We start from the raw sequence: 15,906 nt of genomic DNA, 5'->3' as shown, positions 1-15,906 counted from the left end.
TACCGGATTATTCGTGATGTTCCCCGGTCTTTCTAGAACTCATTACGTGTTACCAGCGTCACGTGACTTCCACTGTCATAACACCATCAACAATGGATATGACAAATACATTATGGTTAGAATACTATTATTATACACTCTTCTACTTCTTGAAAATCCCTAAAGAACAAGATTAAGAAGTGTTTAAAAATGTACTGGGCTTAATATTAATTAAAATTGTAATAAGCTAGTGGTTTTGACATAATAAAATGTTTGAATGCCAAAACAAGATAATCTGAAAAAGAATGCAGCTCTTGATAATTAACATTGATAAACTGAACTAAAAATATAAAACAAGTGCTTATTAATAATTGCTGCTAGATAAGTCTTCAAACAAAAATATATGCTTGTTGATTATTATTAACTTTACTGATCATTGATTATGATAGACAGATAACAATGCTATAAATATCAACTACTCATTAATGTATACTTGCCAGCAGCACTGCTTCAGAAACCAGATAATTAATTATTATCATTGTTGATAAATTCTACAAATAATACTGATAAACTGAACTGATGTAGAAACCAACTGTTTGATAACCATTACTGAAATATTACTGATAACTGAACCAAAATACAAACCAACTGTTTTGTTAACTATTCCTAATAAAATGAACTGACAAAGAAACCAACTGTTTTTAACCATTACTGAAATATTACTGATAAAAAAACTGATATAGAAACCAAATGTTTGTCAACCATTACTGAAAGATCTAATTGATACATAAAGCTATAGCTTGGTAATTTTTGCTATAGATCTTTCTATTATGTAAGTATACAGATTCAAATTTAACAAATTAAATGCCTAAACTTGTATACATTCAAAGTGGTAAAATTTAAACAATAATCAGAATGAAGTGTCTGGTGAATAACAACTAATATGATAAACTTGACTTAATGAAATTCACTAAAACCCTAAAATGATTATCTGATTTACTGACATTCACAACAACTAATATAATATACCTGATTTAATGGCATTTACTACAACTAATGTGATATATGTGCTTCACTCACATTCACAAGAAAACTAATATACCTTATTTACTGACTTTCACAGTAACAAATATGATGTACTTGTAATGACATTCATAACAAAAACTAATATGATACTTCTGAGTTACTGACATTCACAACAATATCTGGTTTAGTACAATGCACAACAATAAATAACATATACATATTTATGAAATTACACAAAAATAATTAACATTATGCATTTACATACGTGGTTTATGGCTGAATTACATGCGGTATGTTGTAAGGAATCATCTTGCTGTACAGTGGGAAACCTGTTCATTAAAAAATCTGTAGAATGAAAAAGAATCAAAAATAACTTTTAAATTGTTGTGTATATATTCAACTAGGTTTTCACATATTCATTAACTAAGCTCAAACATTATTTTCACTCAGATTATGAGAAAGTGGTAGTTTAAGAACAAAAAATATATAAAAACCCGATTAAAAAATATATCACATAGCATAAATATCTAACAGCAGGATGTTAAAATATTATTCTTTTAAGTACATTTTCAATTTTATAATTTAGTTGTTTACTAGAGGGAGCTGCTTACCATGATTACAATGCTAATCCATAAAATTCTTTAAAAAGTCCTGGAATACTTAGAAAGTTCAGATTATTACATCAATCTAGAAATGTCATGGAATTTGGAGAAATGAATAATCAGTGTGTGACTGAATATTCAGTCAGTGACAGAAAAGCTGTTCACAGTACAGTTAAAAGTGATACGCATCTTGTCTATTAGTAAGGAAATTTTGTAAGTTTATTTGTGAGTTAGGTGTGATTACCATAGTCTCGGAATTTCTCTTGAAACATTGTGCACTTAAATCTACAACTACAAGTGAAAGTAGCCTGTAGCAAATATTAAAGAAAAAATATACTAATTTGTTATTGTTACATGAACTGGATATCACATTGATAGAATGATAGAACACCTTACAACACTAGAGTCAGGAGCTGGATTATTTTGGTGAAAATAAAATAGAACTTTTACTAAACTTCAGCTTTTGAGATAACCACACAGGTACATAGCAAGATAGGAAACCTGCCAGAGATAACACAACAATGGAAAGTAGATCAAAATGAAAGAGACAGAAAATTAGAAGAACAAGACAGGAAAATAAAAAATTAACTAAGAAGAAAGAGTAAAAAATTAAAAGAAGATCAACAAGAAAGAGAAACCAAAATAAAATAAGAACAAGTTCAAAACAGCTGAAAGAAGAGTAAGAGACAGGAATTTAAGAGAGGAGTTAAGAGAAAGAGACTTAATATTTAAAGAAGAATTAAGAACAAGAATAAACCTGACTGAAGACAAGATCAATGAAGCTATAGAGATGTACAGAGAGATTATAACAACAACACTGAAGAAGTACAAAAGGACTCTACTTACAAAATTGGAAAAGTGCAAGAAGACAACAATGAAGCAAATAAAGGCTGTAATGACAAAATTGAAGAAGTACAAAAAAGAAATCAATGACAGAATAAAGCATTTGAGAAAATGAACTGGTAAATGCAAAGCACAAACCAGCTACATCTCTTTCTGCATCCACCCAAGAATTCCAACCTAAAACACAGTTTACTAATAAATATGGAATAGGAAAATCTATATGGTCTACACCTATTACTACTAATGCTGTGCCAATTGTGACTGCAGGACTTTCCTGGACTACTGCAGCCACTTCACTACCAAATTCAGTTCCAGAACTTAGCTGGCTAATTCTATAGGATTGCCCAATTAAAAAATCAATGGACTATGATAGAAAGGTACCATGGGAGGCATATAAGGCTCAGTTCAAAATAATTTTCAGAGTGAATGAGTGGAACAGTGAACAACAAGGTATTCATCATGCTGCCCATTAAAAGAGTCAGCTTTAACAACGTATAGCTAAGAGCCATAACAACTACCAAGCATTGATATTGCTATCTGCCTCATTATAAGTTGTAAATCACTCTGGGAATGTGCAGGTCACATTACGCTACCAAATTACATTGCCCATGAGCTACTCGCTTGTATGCCTCATGAGCTATTTTAATTATATTATCATTATTACTTATTTTACCTAATCTGGTCATAAATAACTTAAAAAAAAATCTGTATTTTTAGATTGTAGTTACTTTTATAATAATAAATAAAGAATAAATATAAAAAACAAGAAATAAAGTACTTACCCAATCTTCTTTTTTCTTGCTCTTTATTGTAAAGGACAGTTAAGCCTAATTTTTTATAGTAATGATAGTAATGCACTTAATAATCTTTATTTAATTAAATAATGCACCAAAAAATATATACTAATAACATGCAAAAAGTAGACAAATTCCCTTACCTCTCAAAATTTTTCTGGCTTTCTATGCGACAAGAGCCGTTACAAATTCATCTAAGCTAGTCGTTAACTCTCCCACTGGAATGAATCTTGAACACTGAGTGAAACTAATGATATTCTGTTCAGAACACAATTTTATACAATACGTCATTTGATAGATGCAAACCTTGACTTTATATTGGTTATAGATAATATATAATGAAACGTAAGAGAGAACTATCAACGAATTGTGAAAGAAAGAAGATGTGACAGGTGGGTGTAGCAGGAGGTGGTCTAATTTTCCATTCGATAACTCTGTAATCCAACAAAATTAAAGACTATAAAAATTATGGTTTCTCTGAGCAATAACGATTTTATAGAGAGTAATTTACATATAATTTCATACTTTTTCAAGGAGTGGTGGATAAAATAGGGATGATGACATGCCAAGAGAAAATGTGGGTCACACTAGTAGAAATTCAGGATTGTTTTAAATATTGCCTTGTAGAATTAAGAACTTAAACTTATATACTATTAAAATATGGATTATTAGCTAAGATTTTATGCTTTTCTAATTGGTATAACATAAACAAAAAGTAGTTTGATAAAATTTTGAATGTAAGACATTAAAACCTTGTGTCATGTGCAGTAAAGGATACTCAGGCAATTGGGTTAAAACACGCTTGTTGAAATGTTGTATATTTGTTACTGTTACTTCAAATAAAGTTTCTTTCATTACTCATTCAAGCTGTTTATTTTTTAAAAGTGGGTTCTATGTCAAATTCCATGTAAAATGTCTTTTAACTCATCAGAAACCAAAGCAAAAATTACCGAAAGTTATTTATAGCACTTCCAATATCAGACTCACTTCAGCAATTATCAATTCCTGCAACGTATGTTATGATTATTTTAACAGTGATTACAAATATGGTGAAGAGACAATATGCACTTTTGAAATTATTTCAGTCTTGAAAATTGAAAGACATAGGTACTTGGGATTACGAAATGTATATTAATTACATTTTGATTATGTTTGTTACTAACTATGACTAATCAAGTTTTATAATGAATTAATGTTGTTAGGGTTTTATTGTGTCCATGGGTCTGAGAAGTATTAAGAGTTCCAAAATAAATGTGATCAATACACCCTATATGCCATGATCTCATCTGTTTAATAATACACTTGTAGACCAGAGCTAATATGGATGTGACATACTCTTAAGATATTTTATTTAACCCATGCTCAATATGATTTTAAAGTGTGCAAAAAAATAATAAATATTTGAATGATCTAATTAGATTTACTTGTAGTTCTGTAGTAAAAATTATTACAAAATATTACATTGTCACACTAAATATCCTCAAGATAAAATGGTAGCCCCAAGACCCCCCCTAACCTGCTGGGTACCTTCTAACTGATTTTACATTGAAAGCTCCAGTGTTGTATTTATGTACATAACTATGTGGATTCATTAAAATACACACTTTAAACGGACTTATGAGACAGTCCTGCAGTGAAGACGACGAAGTTTGTTGTGTCAGATAAATGATATAAAACAGTGTATTGGGTAATATAACTGAGGTACTCGACTTATGAGACAGTCCTGCAGTGAAGAGGGTTTTGTTTTTAATATATTGAAATTATGTAATAACTGATGTTACTTCTGTTGACAGCTGGCAAAGTTGGAAATGCAGACTTCATTCAGCCAGGTCTTGTACAGCTCCAGCCGTCATTTGATGACATTATGGACACATTTGATCCTATAGAAGGTAGCATTCTATATTAAAACTAGTACCTCAGTTATATTACCCAATACACTGAAAATGTTCTATATCATTTATCTGACACAACAAACTTCTTCACTTAACCATGTTTTATTTCTGTCAGCAAAGATATAGATTATTTCAAAAATTGCTGGAAGAACCATAAAAATATTAGAATAAATAATGTTTCTTAATATTTTACAAAAGTAACGTACACATGTAACTTTCTCCTTTCTTTCACTGACTTATTTTCTAACACTTGATACAAAATAATCAAAACTATAGACTTCAGATATCATTTTTTCCCTAAATTAATATCAGCAGCTGACACTTATTAATATATTATATTTTTACTTTAACACAACTGCATAGTTTTTAATCATACTTTACAAATTTACAGATAAAAGGATAATATGAAAATCATATTATTGTTTGTACTGTCAAATGTTTATTGATAGAAATTAACTCATTCATCCTTGTCTTTATAGTTAGAGTACCATGTTATCGATTAAATAGTCTCACCCCAAAAAAATAAATTTTTGTCAACACAATGGTACATTACTACATTTTTCAAAATATTTAACACTGTTTATAAGTTTCTTGAAGAAGTGAAACCAAGCAGGATTCATACCATTGCTTATAGAATGATACAGACATAGACTGGTAATAATAAAAAACTTAAGCATCTACAAAAATTAAATAATAATTATAAGTCATTCTGATGAGACTTTGAAATAGAAATTAACTTACTCTCCAAGTAAAAAATGCAAATATTTTGTTAATTACCAATTTCTCGAGGATTAGGCAAGTCAAATGGTTGATTATGATGAAGACAACTAAAGAGAGTATCACTGAACTCCATTAATAAGTCATCATCAATGGTAAAACATCCAAGTCCTTCATCTCTAGATGAGTCATCCTCAACCTCTAGGGAGTGCTAAGTATAAAAATATTGTACATAGATATAACTTTCTTGTATCTTAGATGAAGACACTTTAAAACCATCAGTTTCTCGGCTAATTAAATACAGTTAAAGAATTCCTTCCTTTGTTGTAAGTGCTATTTAATTGCTACTCCTACTAATAAATTTGTTTATATGTATTATGTAAAACTACATTTAAACTTCTATACAAGTCTTATCGGTGATAAGCAAGGAATATTGGATTTTATTACTTTACTGGCTCAATGTTGACAGGCATCACAAAAAATTTACTGAAATGCTTTTTGTAGAGCTTGAATACATATGTATTAATATGGATTATTTTATGTTTGTTTTTTAAATTTGTTTTGGAATTAATTTTCTTAGCTATTTAATCTGGTTATTTCTAATCCTTTGTTTGATTCTTTTTTAATTCATAAAATTCAAAAACTTTTTTACTTCGAGACTTGCAGTTTTTTGTTTTTCTATGTTTACACTTTAACAACTAGGTTTGTAAGTTGTCCTTGTTTTTTCTCCCTTTCTAGTTTAGTGTAAAAAGCCTCCAAGTAAGAGTGAGTGATGCTTGTTGGGATATGAAAATATTTCTTTAAGAGATTAACTGAGGATGTATGGCTGTCAGTGTTAAAGAGCCAATTACAAAAAAGTACAACAAATTATTACATAATAGAAATTCAATCTAAAATTATAATTAGCAGACTCTTAGATGTTTTACTGACTTAATGAATTTACAATAGAGAAGGTCAACCAAGATTCAAGAAATTTTGAGTCAGTTGAGATTTTGTGTTGTAAAGGCACTTACATTAAGTGAGTATACTTTTGATTCTTTTGAAATTCAGAGAAATGACTTCAATTCAGAGGTAGTACAGGTTGGAAAAAAATAAAATATTCACAATGCTCGTTGGTTGACTTTATTTCAATTCATGACTGACCCATAAATTATGCACACTTATTAGCATTAAAATCAACAAATTACATGTGAAAAATAGAATCCAGAACTGTACAAATATTATAATTAGCCCCCATGCAGTTTGAAATGCCCACAGGGGCATTAATTAGGGGCAAAACGATATCTATATTTTATGCTATGTACTGAAGAAATAGCAAAAAATAAACCATAAAGGATTTTCGGTATAAAGATAATACTTGGCACTTCTCTACATGAGCATTCAGTGGAAATAAATAAAAAATTTTGTGTGTTTATATTTCTTCTTTTTTGTGGTAATAAAAGTGCATTATTTATAGGATTACTACTGTTGTCATACAAGGTAAGCTTTGTAAAAATACCAGGGGGGAGGAAATAATTAGAGAGGGGGCATTAATTAGGTGCAATACGGTATGAAACTCTCTGTTTAATAACAAATGTGGAAGTAATTTTTTATTCATTTTATTCCTGTTTGTTTTCTTTATCTTCAACTCTTATATCATGTGCAAAAAATTTTTGAAACATTAAACAAATAACTAGGGCTTTAATAGATTTATACATGTAAATGCTTACTTTTCATTTTTTGTCCTTAACATTTATAAAATCGCTAAATAGTTCAATTACGAGAAAAAAAGTGTCGAGATCTTCCAATTATACCTTGTCAGAGTAATGAATACAAAAGGAAATATAAAGGAAATGACATGAAACCAATTTTTAAAGTTGAAAATATTACAACTGAAAAGAAATATCTGGTTTTGATCATTTTGAAAACATTAAAAAAAAAGCTTTTAACTGCAATTTTAATGTTTCTTTTTCTATAATGTTTTGTATCTAATCAGTCAGTAGAGAGGCTTTTTGTTTCATTCATCCATTTGACTTTGAGAGCTATGAGTACAGCTTGGCAATCTTATTATCCTTGCTCCTAAAAGGGGGCGAGGGTATTGAAATCAGGTCTATGCGTGTTTGTTTGTATTTGCACGCACATATCTCAATTAATAATAGACCGATGTATATGAGAATTTTACACACGATAGTAACTCCTCCCAAACTTTGGTCCAGATCCAAATTTGGATTCTGGATCACTTTGAAGCATTTTTTATAATGGGGAGATGGGGCATTTTTTAATAACTCTGTCAAATGTGATTGGATTTGTACCAAAGTTCATGGGCACATTACGGTTGAGGCTCCTAATCACACAACCAAAAATAATCCAGATTGTTGATCATTCTGGATCGGAGAAGGACTTTCTGAGTTTTCGAGGGGAAGAATTTGACGTTATCCAATATAAACGCATGAAATCTTGAAAAGGAGCAGCAAGGCGAGGGTATACAATCTATCTGGTTGCTCTTGTTTGAGTTGAAACTGTCAAAGTAAATGACAAATCTGCATCAATACCTTTTACTGTTCTGTTTGTTTGACATGATTTAAAAGAAATGATTGGTCCATTTAAAAGGAATATTCTGGAATTGATCTTTAAAATTCAAATTCATGAAACATTTTAAGCATTATTCATTTCCACAACCAGGAAGACTTTTGTGAAGATGAACCAGAGATATGAATGACATACATCAAAATTATCTTGAAAGTATATTAAATTATAAGAGTAATTTATCCGAGTAATTGTATCTTGTCCACTAACACGTATAGATTGCAAATACTAGTCAAAATGACATCTACTTTTCAAATATATTTTGTATAAGACTACTTCAGAAAAAGTTTGAACTTTAACAAATTATTGAAAATGTACATAACAGTACTTTATTTTACATGATTATCTGAAAAATCACATTTCTGTTTAAATTTAAAAAGCTTAGGGTTACTCTTATGCATAGACCAGTTTTATAAACCCATAAAAAGTATGTAACTTTTGAAAAATTAAAATCAATTTAACAATTTTCAATTTTTTCCTTTTAAAACAGTTTTGTCTAATAGCACTTGTGTAAACATTTAGTAATACTGAAGCTCTAAAAACAACCTTATCTCAGAAAACTCGCATGTCAACTGGCCATGTTATATATATACTTAAGCAGTAAGAAATGGGTTGATGTTCATATTAATATTTTTGCAATCCAATACCTCGCTCAGGGTTGCAAACTACCCAGAAAAGGTTCACATGTATAATGATTTTTGAAGTTTCTATAAACATATTTAAAATAAATGATCTCTTATACTGCCCTACTTGTATTGTAAAATACACACATACAGACACAGGGCAATATATTTATAAAACTAATATTCACCAAAATGTTTCCCTCAAGTTGGATTGGGTAACATTATATATCACAAACCTAGTTAAATTAACAGTTTGACATAGCTGGTGATAGCAGATAATCTATTATACAATGTGAGTAAAAATTCACGTAACATGTACACCCAAAATGATAAATAACCACTTAGAAAAGTATGATTTCACAAACTATGGAAATTTTTGGAATGTACGATCATAAATGTAGCAAAAAAATTCCAAACACATTTTAACTTACGGTTACTCTGTCGGGGTCTCTCTGATGTTTCCCCATCTGTTTGAAAAACAACCTCCATTTCATATATTCTGCTATTACAGAAGTCAAGTTTCTCTTCCAATACTTTCCTTCCATGACAACTGCCTAGAAACAATAATACTATAACTCCATGTCTAATCTAACATGTTACTCATTAACCTAAAATAAATATTAACTCCACAATAATGGAAAAATACCAAATTTATATGGATACTAGTTTTGACATTTTCACATGTCTTCTTCAGTCCAATGTATATTTTAGTGACTTCACATGGTATGATGTATTAAACTACAATCACTCATTAACATTTAGATAATTAGACAAAATTAACTTGTTTCTAGTCGCCCACTAGATACTTTGTAACACAACAAAGTTAATCATTAACTCTTTTTTATCAAAATACCTAGAGAGATTTCAAACAGCTTACTATGCTATTACTACTTTTAACTAATGCTTTAGCCAAAACAATTTTTCTGAGAAGTAAATTATCAGAAGCTATATAGCTTACTCTTAACAAAAATAACTGATTTAAACAGGGGTGATTACTTGTACATAAACATTTTGAAACATACAAAAAAAGGTGTTAAAATAATAGCAACCACACATGTAATTCATATCAAATAATCATTCATTTTAATTAACAAGACTGATAAAAAAGTGCTAAAGCATGAATAAGAAACATATTTTATCGCTTGGATCAAAAATTAAATGTAGGTGTTACAAGTTTAGAAAACGAAACACAAGAGTTATAGGAAATAAAATAATTAAAAGGTCAAAATTTAATTAAAGATACTTTGATTACAAATAATTAGGTAAAAAATATTGTCATTGAGAAAACAAGGAATAAAAAAACCTTGTAAACATACAATTGTTCTTACAGTTTCTTTTCTTTTTAACTATATCAACTATCAAAGAAAACACAAGAACATACCAAATTAATGTCAAAATATGTTTAAACAGAGTTCCAAATAAGCTAAATCTTGCATATATTTTTCATGAAAAGTTACATTACACTTATGAAATATATGAAATTTATTATAACTCTGGAGATGTTAACATGTCTGTAGCTACATACAAGTGGTGCAATGCTGATACTTTTTCAAATATCACAAACTAAAGCTTTCATGCATTTCCACGGGACTGGAGAAACTGCAAATTTTTCCAAACATAATATTTTACATTTTTAGAATTAAAATGAATTTCAAAGAGGTAACTCTGAAATATTGAAAGCCTTTCATTTTTGAGTTTGAACTAATGCTGCCAATGAAACAAGAGAGGCAAAATTTCTGAATTTATGTCCTTTATGTGTTGCAAAGTATATAATTCATAATTCTCCACTCTCCAACACGATTTACTTCGCATGTGTCAGGGGATCTTACAAAACCTCTGCTGTACTGCCATAACTTAGATTTGTTTTTATGTTACAGTTGTGATGAAAATTTGGTTGTAGGAAGGTATTTGAGTGGTAAGTATATGTTTGAAATTCATTTTAATTTCAAAAAATTTAAATCAAGTACACTTATCTCTGAAATACTGAAAGCCAGAATACCCACATTTTAAAGGAAGAGGGAACTGATAAACTACAAGCTACAAAAAACAATATGTAGCCAAGCAAAGTTGGAGTAGAATCCAGAGTCACCAACAAATTCACAGAAATGGATTCAAGGAAGAATGAGTGGAATGAACCAGCCTTACAAAATGACTGGATACTCTGAAAGAAGGCATTCTTCTTAACAGGGTACCACTTTGCCCATGAAACCATTTTTATTCAGGTAAAGGGGTCAGCTTTGTAAGCAATAATGGTGAACTGAGCCTGTGGGTGGGTGAAGAGTGCCTCAAACAGTGTTGATCCAAACTCCAAGATGTACTACGAGATAGTGGGTGGGCACAAGCTGAGAATTGGACTTGTGAACAATCCAACACAAGTTTGAGTCAGTACCTGATGATACGAATGAGATAGTATAATCCACATTGTCCAAAAATGATTAAAATTGATATGCAGAGTGTGTATAAGATCAGCAAAAGCTTTGATATAGGGAGTAGGAGCCAGACCAAAAGGAATGGCTTTGAACTGATAAACTAGTTCCTGGCGTATAAAATGAAGAAAGAGACAACAAGAATTATGAACAGGAGTGTATAGATATCTTTGATATCTGCTTGTTTGTAATCCAACAATCTTGATGAAGGGACTTACCTAAGATTTGTATAGGTTTCAACATGAAAGAATGTTGAGATAATGTTTAATATGGAAAAGATCTAATATGGGCCTCTAATCTCCTATTTTCTTTGGCACTACAGAAAGACAAGAATAAAACCTCAGAGATACTGAAGGTACCTCTTTGAGAGCCCCTGCAAACAAAAGATGTAAAACTCCCTGATCCAACAGCTGAACATGAAGTGGATCATATGGAAAGGAAAAACAAAAGTAGAAGATTCAAGAAATTAGAAAGTTGATGAGAGTGGTTAAAAAACCAAATCAAAGAACCTATTGAATCCAACTGTTGTGAAGCCAAGAATTCCAGAGATTAACTGCAAGATCCTAAATAGTTCCCCAAAAAATGGAGAAGAGGAGCCACCAGAAAAGGAAGAAAGTCATCATCTGGATCGAGATGGCCCCCAACCTGTTTGTATCACAATTTTGCAAAATGAAATGAAAAAGAACATTAATAATAGAAGGCTAAGAAGTAGCAGCTGCTCAAGTGGAAAATGCTGGACAACAACCAGTACTTGGATGTTAAACAGTTAAATGACAGCCTGAAGTAACACGTGAAGCCAGAGCACTAATCAGCTCCTGCTGACAAGCTTTTCCTGATTGAAAAACTAACTAAAGAGAAATGAACAGCAACAACAAAAGATTACAAGAAAGAGGTCATTAGCAATATTGCGAGGAAGATGAATCCCCCTGCAATATAGTTGTATCAGCAGATACATCAAAAGAACATGCAAACCATGTGGTAACAGAGACCAAGTAAGTGTTGCAGCCTAAGAAACATGTAAATATAATACCTGCTCCTGTTGCTTATGTCATTCACTCCTACACATAATGAATCTTTTGAAAAACTCAGAGCAATTTCTAGCTCTGTAAACAGTAACAGTATAAATTACAAATGAAACTCCAGAAATTCAAGTATGCAAAGCTTTATAGATAAAGTGTTATTAAACAAAATGAAAGGAAGAGTCGATACTGAAGTATGTTTTAGAGGTACTGTTTATTCACTGAATACAGTTCAAACATTTGTTTCACTAATGATATGTTGCTATTTAAAAACCTGTGGAACATGAGTCTTATCAAATTCAATATGGTTAACGTAGAATTCTGACTTAACCCTTTTGCTGTGGGTACCTCTTTAAACACAGGTAATAAATTAGTATATATATTAAATTATGATCTTACTTACTGAAACATAAACAAGCCAAATTATACAGCTTCACACTGCCCAGGAAAAGTGCAATAAGCAACAGAAAAATAATCAGTGTAAGTGGAGGTAGTTGAAACCATGCTGGTAAGGTTCAAAATCAGAAATAAGGAAAAACCTTTTAACCCTTTCACGATGGGTACCCCCTTTAAACCATTTTCTACACAAGTCACTGTGTTACATTAAAAGTTTAATTAAACACCTTTACTATCAATTTATGTGAATTCAATTAAAATTATAGTGTATGTTATGATTTGAAGTTTTATGTTATCTGAGTACAAGTCCTTTACTTCAAAAGAAACCTTAAAAAAAAACTACTTAAAACTTCAAATGCATTGTCACGTGACCAATGAGCTATGAAAATGCTACCTTGGCACTCTGTATCTTCAATACAACAATGATAGTACTTAGAGGTAGGTCTAGACAATAAAATGCTTACATAACCTTTTGACTCATACATTTCATATTTCTCTGAATGAATGCAGTTGAAACAAGTAATAAATTTTTTCAACTCCTAACAGGTACCACTCCCACCTTCAACAGATTTGTTTGAGTTTTATAGCCTACGTAGACGTTACATAAACATGTGTATAGTCATTAGAAAGAACACACTTTACACAATAATCTCACAATCATTATATTAAAATTGGCATGCAGTTTTCATCACGGAGTACATGTAACTGACTGTAGTATTGTTGGCTGCTTGATCAACTAAAGCACTTACGGTTGTATCTTACCTCAATATGTTATAATTAGAGATACAGTTAATTTGTATTTAGGTCTTACTTTTATATTTTAGTTAATTATGTATTAATTATGTTTCAAATGCATAATTGAAAGGTTTAGGCAGTTTTTAAATATACACCATTCTTTGCAACAGTTCTCAAGACTTAAGATATTACACAGTGAACGAAAATTTTTCCAAAGGGTTGCATGTCTCCCAGAGACACCATAATATGCCTCAAGGGCACCACTAACTTGTGTTGAGATAAATAACAAGTGATAAAGGACAAGAAAAACAAATAAAACATAAAAATTTAACTATATGTGAAAAATTATGAATATAATCAAAACAACATCTGTAAAGATATTCTCAAAAAATTAAAAGGCATCTATTTTTTTTCTATTTCCTAATTTTAATTATTTCATTGCATTATACATTGATGGTAATAGCTTAAGTTAGTGATATGGTAGAGAAAATGAAAAATAAAATGTAAACGTTTACCTTAAAATAACTTTGACATTCATTTATGAAGCTCTAGAGGTTATGCAAATGAAATATGAAAACTATAAGATGAAGAAAAGTATTTTTATACTTAAAATGAAAATGACCTTGTACTCGAACTATTTTAACAGTTTGAGTGCAAATAACTATTATAAGTAAATATATTTTTTATTAGAAAGATGTAATTAAAATAATGCATTCTTTGTGTACAAAATATTTATAAACTTGAACAAATCTTTCAAGGAACACACACATTTACTGTACTTTTATTGCATAAACACCCTTCCTTAGTCGAACAGATGGTAATCATGTCCACCCGTGCTTAAATGGTTAACCATCAAACTGTGTGAAAGACTCGCATTTGTCTTAAATAAGTGCTTATATATGAATATAGACATATCTGGCATTGATAGTGACTCTGAATCTGTAGCACATAGTATATAATGTTGTGGAGAATCCTGTTTTATTCTTCTGACAGCGTAAGCTCTCTGACATAGCACAAAGGGTTAACCCTCTCCAGATGGGTCAAAGGACTTGCCATCACGTTTGTTGGAATTGCATTAAACATTTTATTGAACTACTATTTCATGAATTTATGTTAATAAGTTTCATATCAAACTGTAGATTATAATTCAAATTTTAGTATTATACATTACTTAATTTCTTAATTTAAAATTAAATATTAAAAAACACAGTTAAACATCAATTTTTGTGTGTCATGTGGTATGTTGAATGCAGCACTGGTTCAAATTAGATGTTTGTGAAGTCAAAATACTAAGTCTGTAGTTTCATATGAATTAGGAGCTCAAATTACAGATATTGACAAGCTAGAACATAAAATAAGAACCTCATATCTTTTCTATTTGTTAAATATCGTTCATGTACTAAATCAAACACAGTGGCCCCGCTTACCTCTTTCATTTTTGGAAACGGTCCCTTATATACACTTACTTCAATATATGACAAGTGAATAACCAATCAAAAGCTCAGAATGTCTGCCTAGTGGCCTTCTCAGCCATTTTCATGTGTTAGGATGCCATCTCATTCTTTCGAACCAAGATTTCAAGGAGGTAGGTTATGTCTTTAGTCTGCTCAACATTTCTTATTTTTTTAGACCCAAATACAGCTTAGTTACTAAGCTTGATAAATTATAGTGAAATTCTATGGTTAAATCTTATTGTAGACCAAGTTCACCCTATGATGAACAGTTTTTCCCAAACAGAGCTAGTCTGTTTCAGGAAGATAATGTACCAATTCCTACTACTGAAATAGTTAAAGATTGGCTCAAAAAACAAAATGAAGAGACTGGCCTCCACAACCATCAGATTTAAGTGTTATTGACTATCTGTAGTCAATTCTTGAAATTAGTTTTGAAGCAGATATCTACCACCATTAACATGGTAAAAAAATATCATTGTCTGATGTACAACTTCTTGTTTCATTAATTCACATACAATTAATGCTGTGGTAGACCAATTACATATTAATAAACAAAATGTAGAAATTAACAGATGTTCTAACTCCTGTATGTCAGTGCTTTAACTCTTTCAGCACGAGCTCGATCCCTGGGACTGACCTTGTAACCATTTTATGCTTGTTATAGTTTTCATGCTATAACTTTTAAATTAGTAAGTGTATGTTAATGAAATTTGGCAGATTATCAATGCTTCATATGCAAAATATCAATTTTTTTTATTAAGTCTTAAGGTTTGTTAAGCAATGTTTTTCTCATGCCATTTTTTTCTTTTTGCATGTTCCCTATCCAACATGCAAA

General features: G+C 30.5%; 2 protein-coding genes across 2 annotated transcripts in view; both read right to left on the bottom strand.

Annotated features, from left to right (window-relative positions):
* Positions 1-1,381, bottom strand: part of LOC111085752 — a 16,509-nt gene extending 15,128 nt beyond the window's left edge. Inside the window, exon 1 of the mRNA XM_022385818.1 lies at positions 1,271-1,381. Within this exon, the coding sequence (XP_022241526.1) occupies positions 1,271-1,342 (72 nt within the window). The 5' untranslated portion in view covers positions 1,343-1,381. The remainder of the gene's footprint in view (positions 1-1,270) is intronic.
* The window catches only part of LOC106459336 (protein WBSCR14 homolog), a 55,756-nt gene that overhangs the window by 32,368 nt on the left and 7,482 nt on the right, over positions 1-15,906 (bottom strand). The window contains exons 4-6 of the mRNA XM_013918957.2: positions 9,473-9,595; positions 5,914-6,064; positions 1,271-1,350 (exon numbers count right to left, since the gene is read on the bottom strand). Of these exons, the coding sequence (XP_013774411.2) occupies positions 1,271-1,350; positions 5,914-6,064; positions 9,473-9,595 (354 nt within the window). The remainder of the gene's footprint in view (positions 1-1,270; positions 1,351-5,913; positions 6,065-9,472; positions 9,596-15,906) is intronic.

Source organism: Limulus polyphemus, unplaced genomic scaffold (genome assembly GCF_000517525.1).
Source record: "Limulus polyphemus unplaced genomic scaffold, Limulus_polyphemus-2.1.2 Scaffold595, whole genome shotgun sequence".
In the NCBI taxonomy this organism is placed as follows: Eukaryota; Metazoa; Arthropoda; class Merostomata; order Xiphosura; family Limulidae; genus Limulus; species Limulus polyphemus.
Note: the sequence above shows the minus strand (reverse complement) of the source record. Positions and strands in the feature narration are given on the sequence as shown.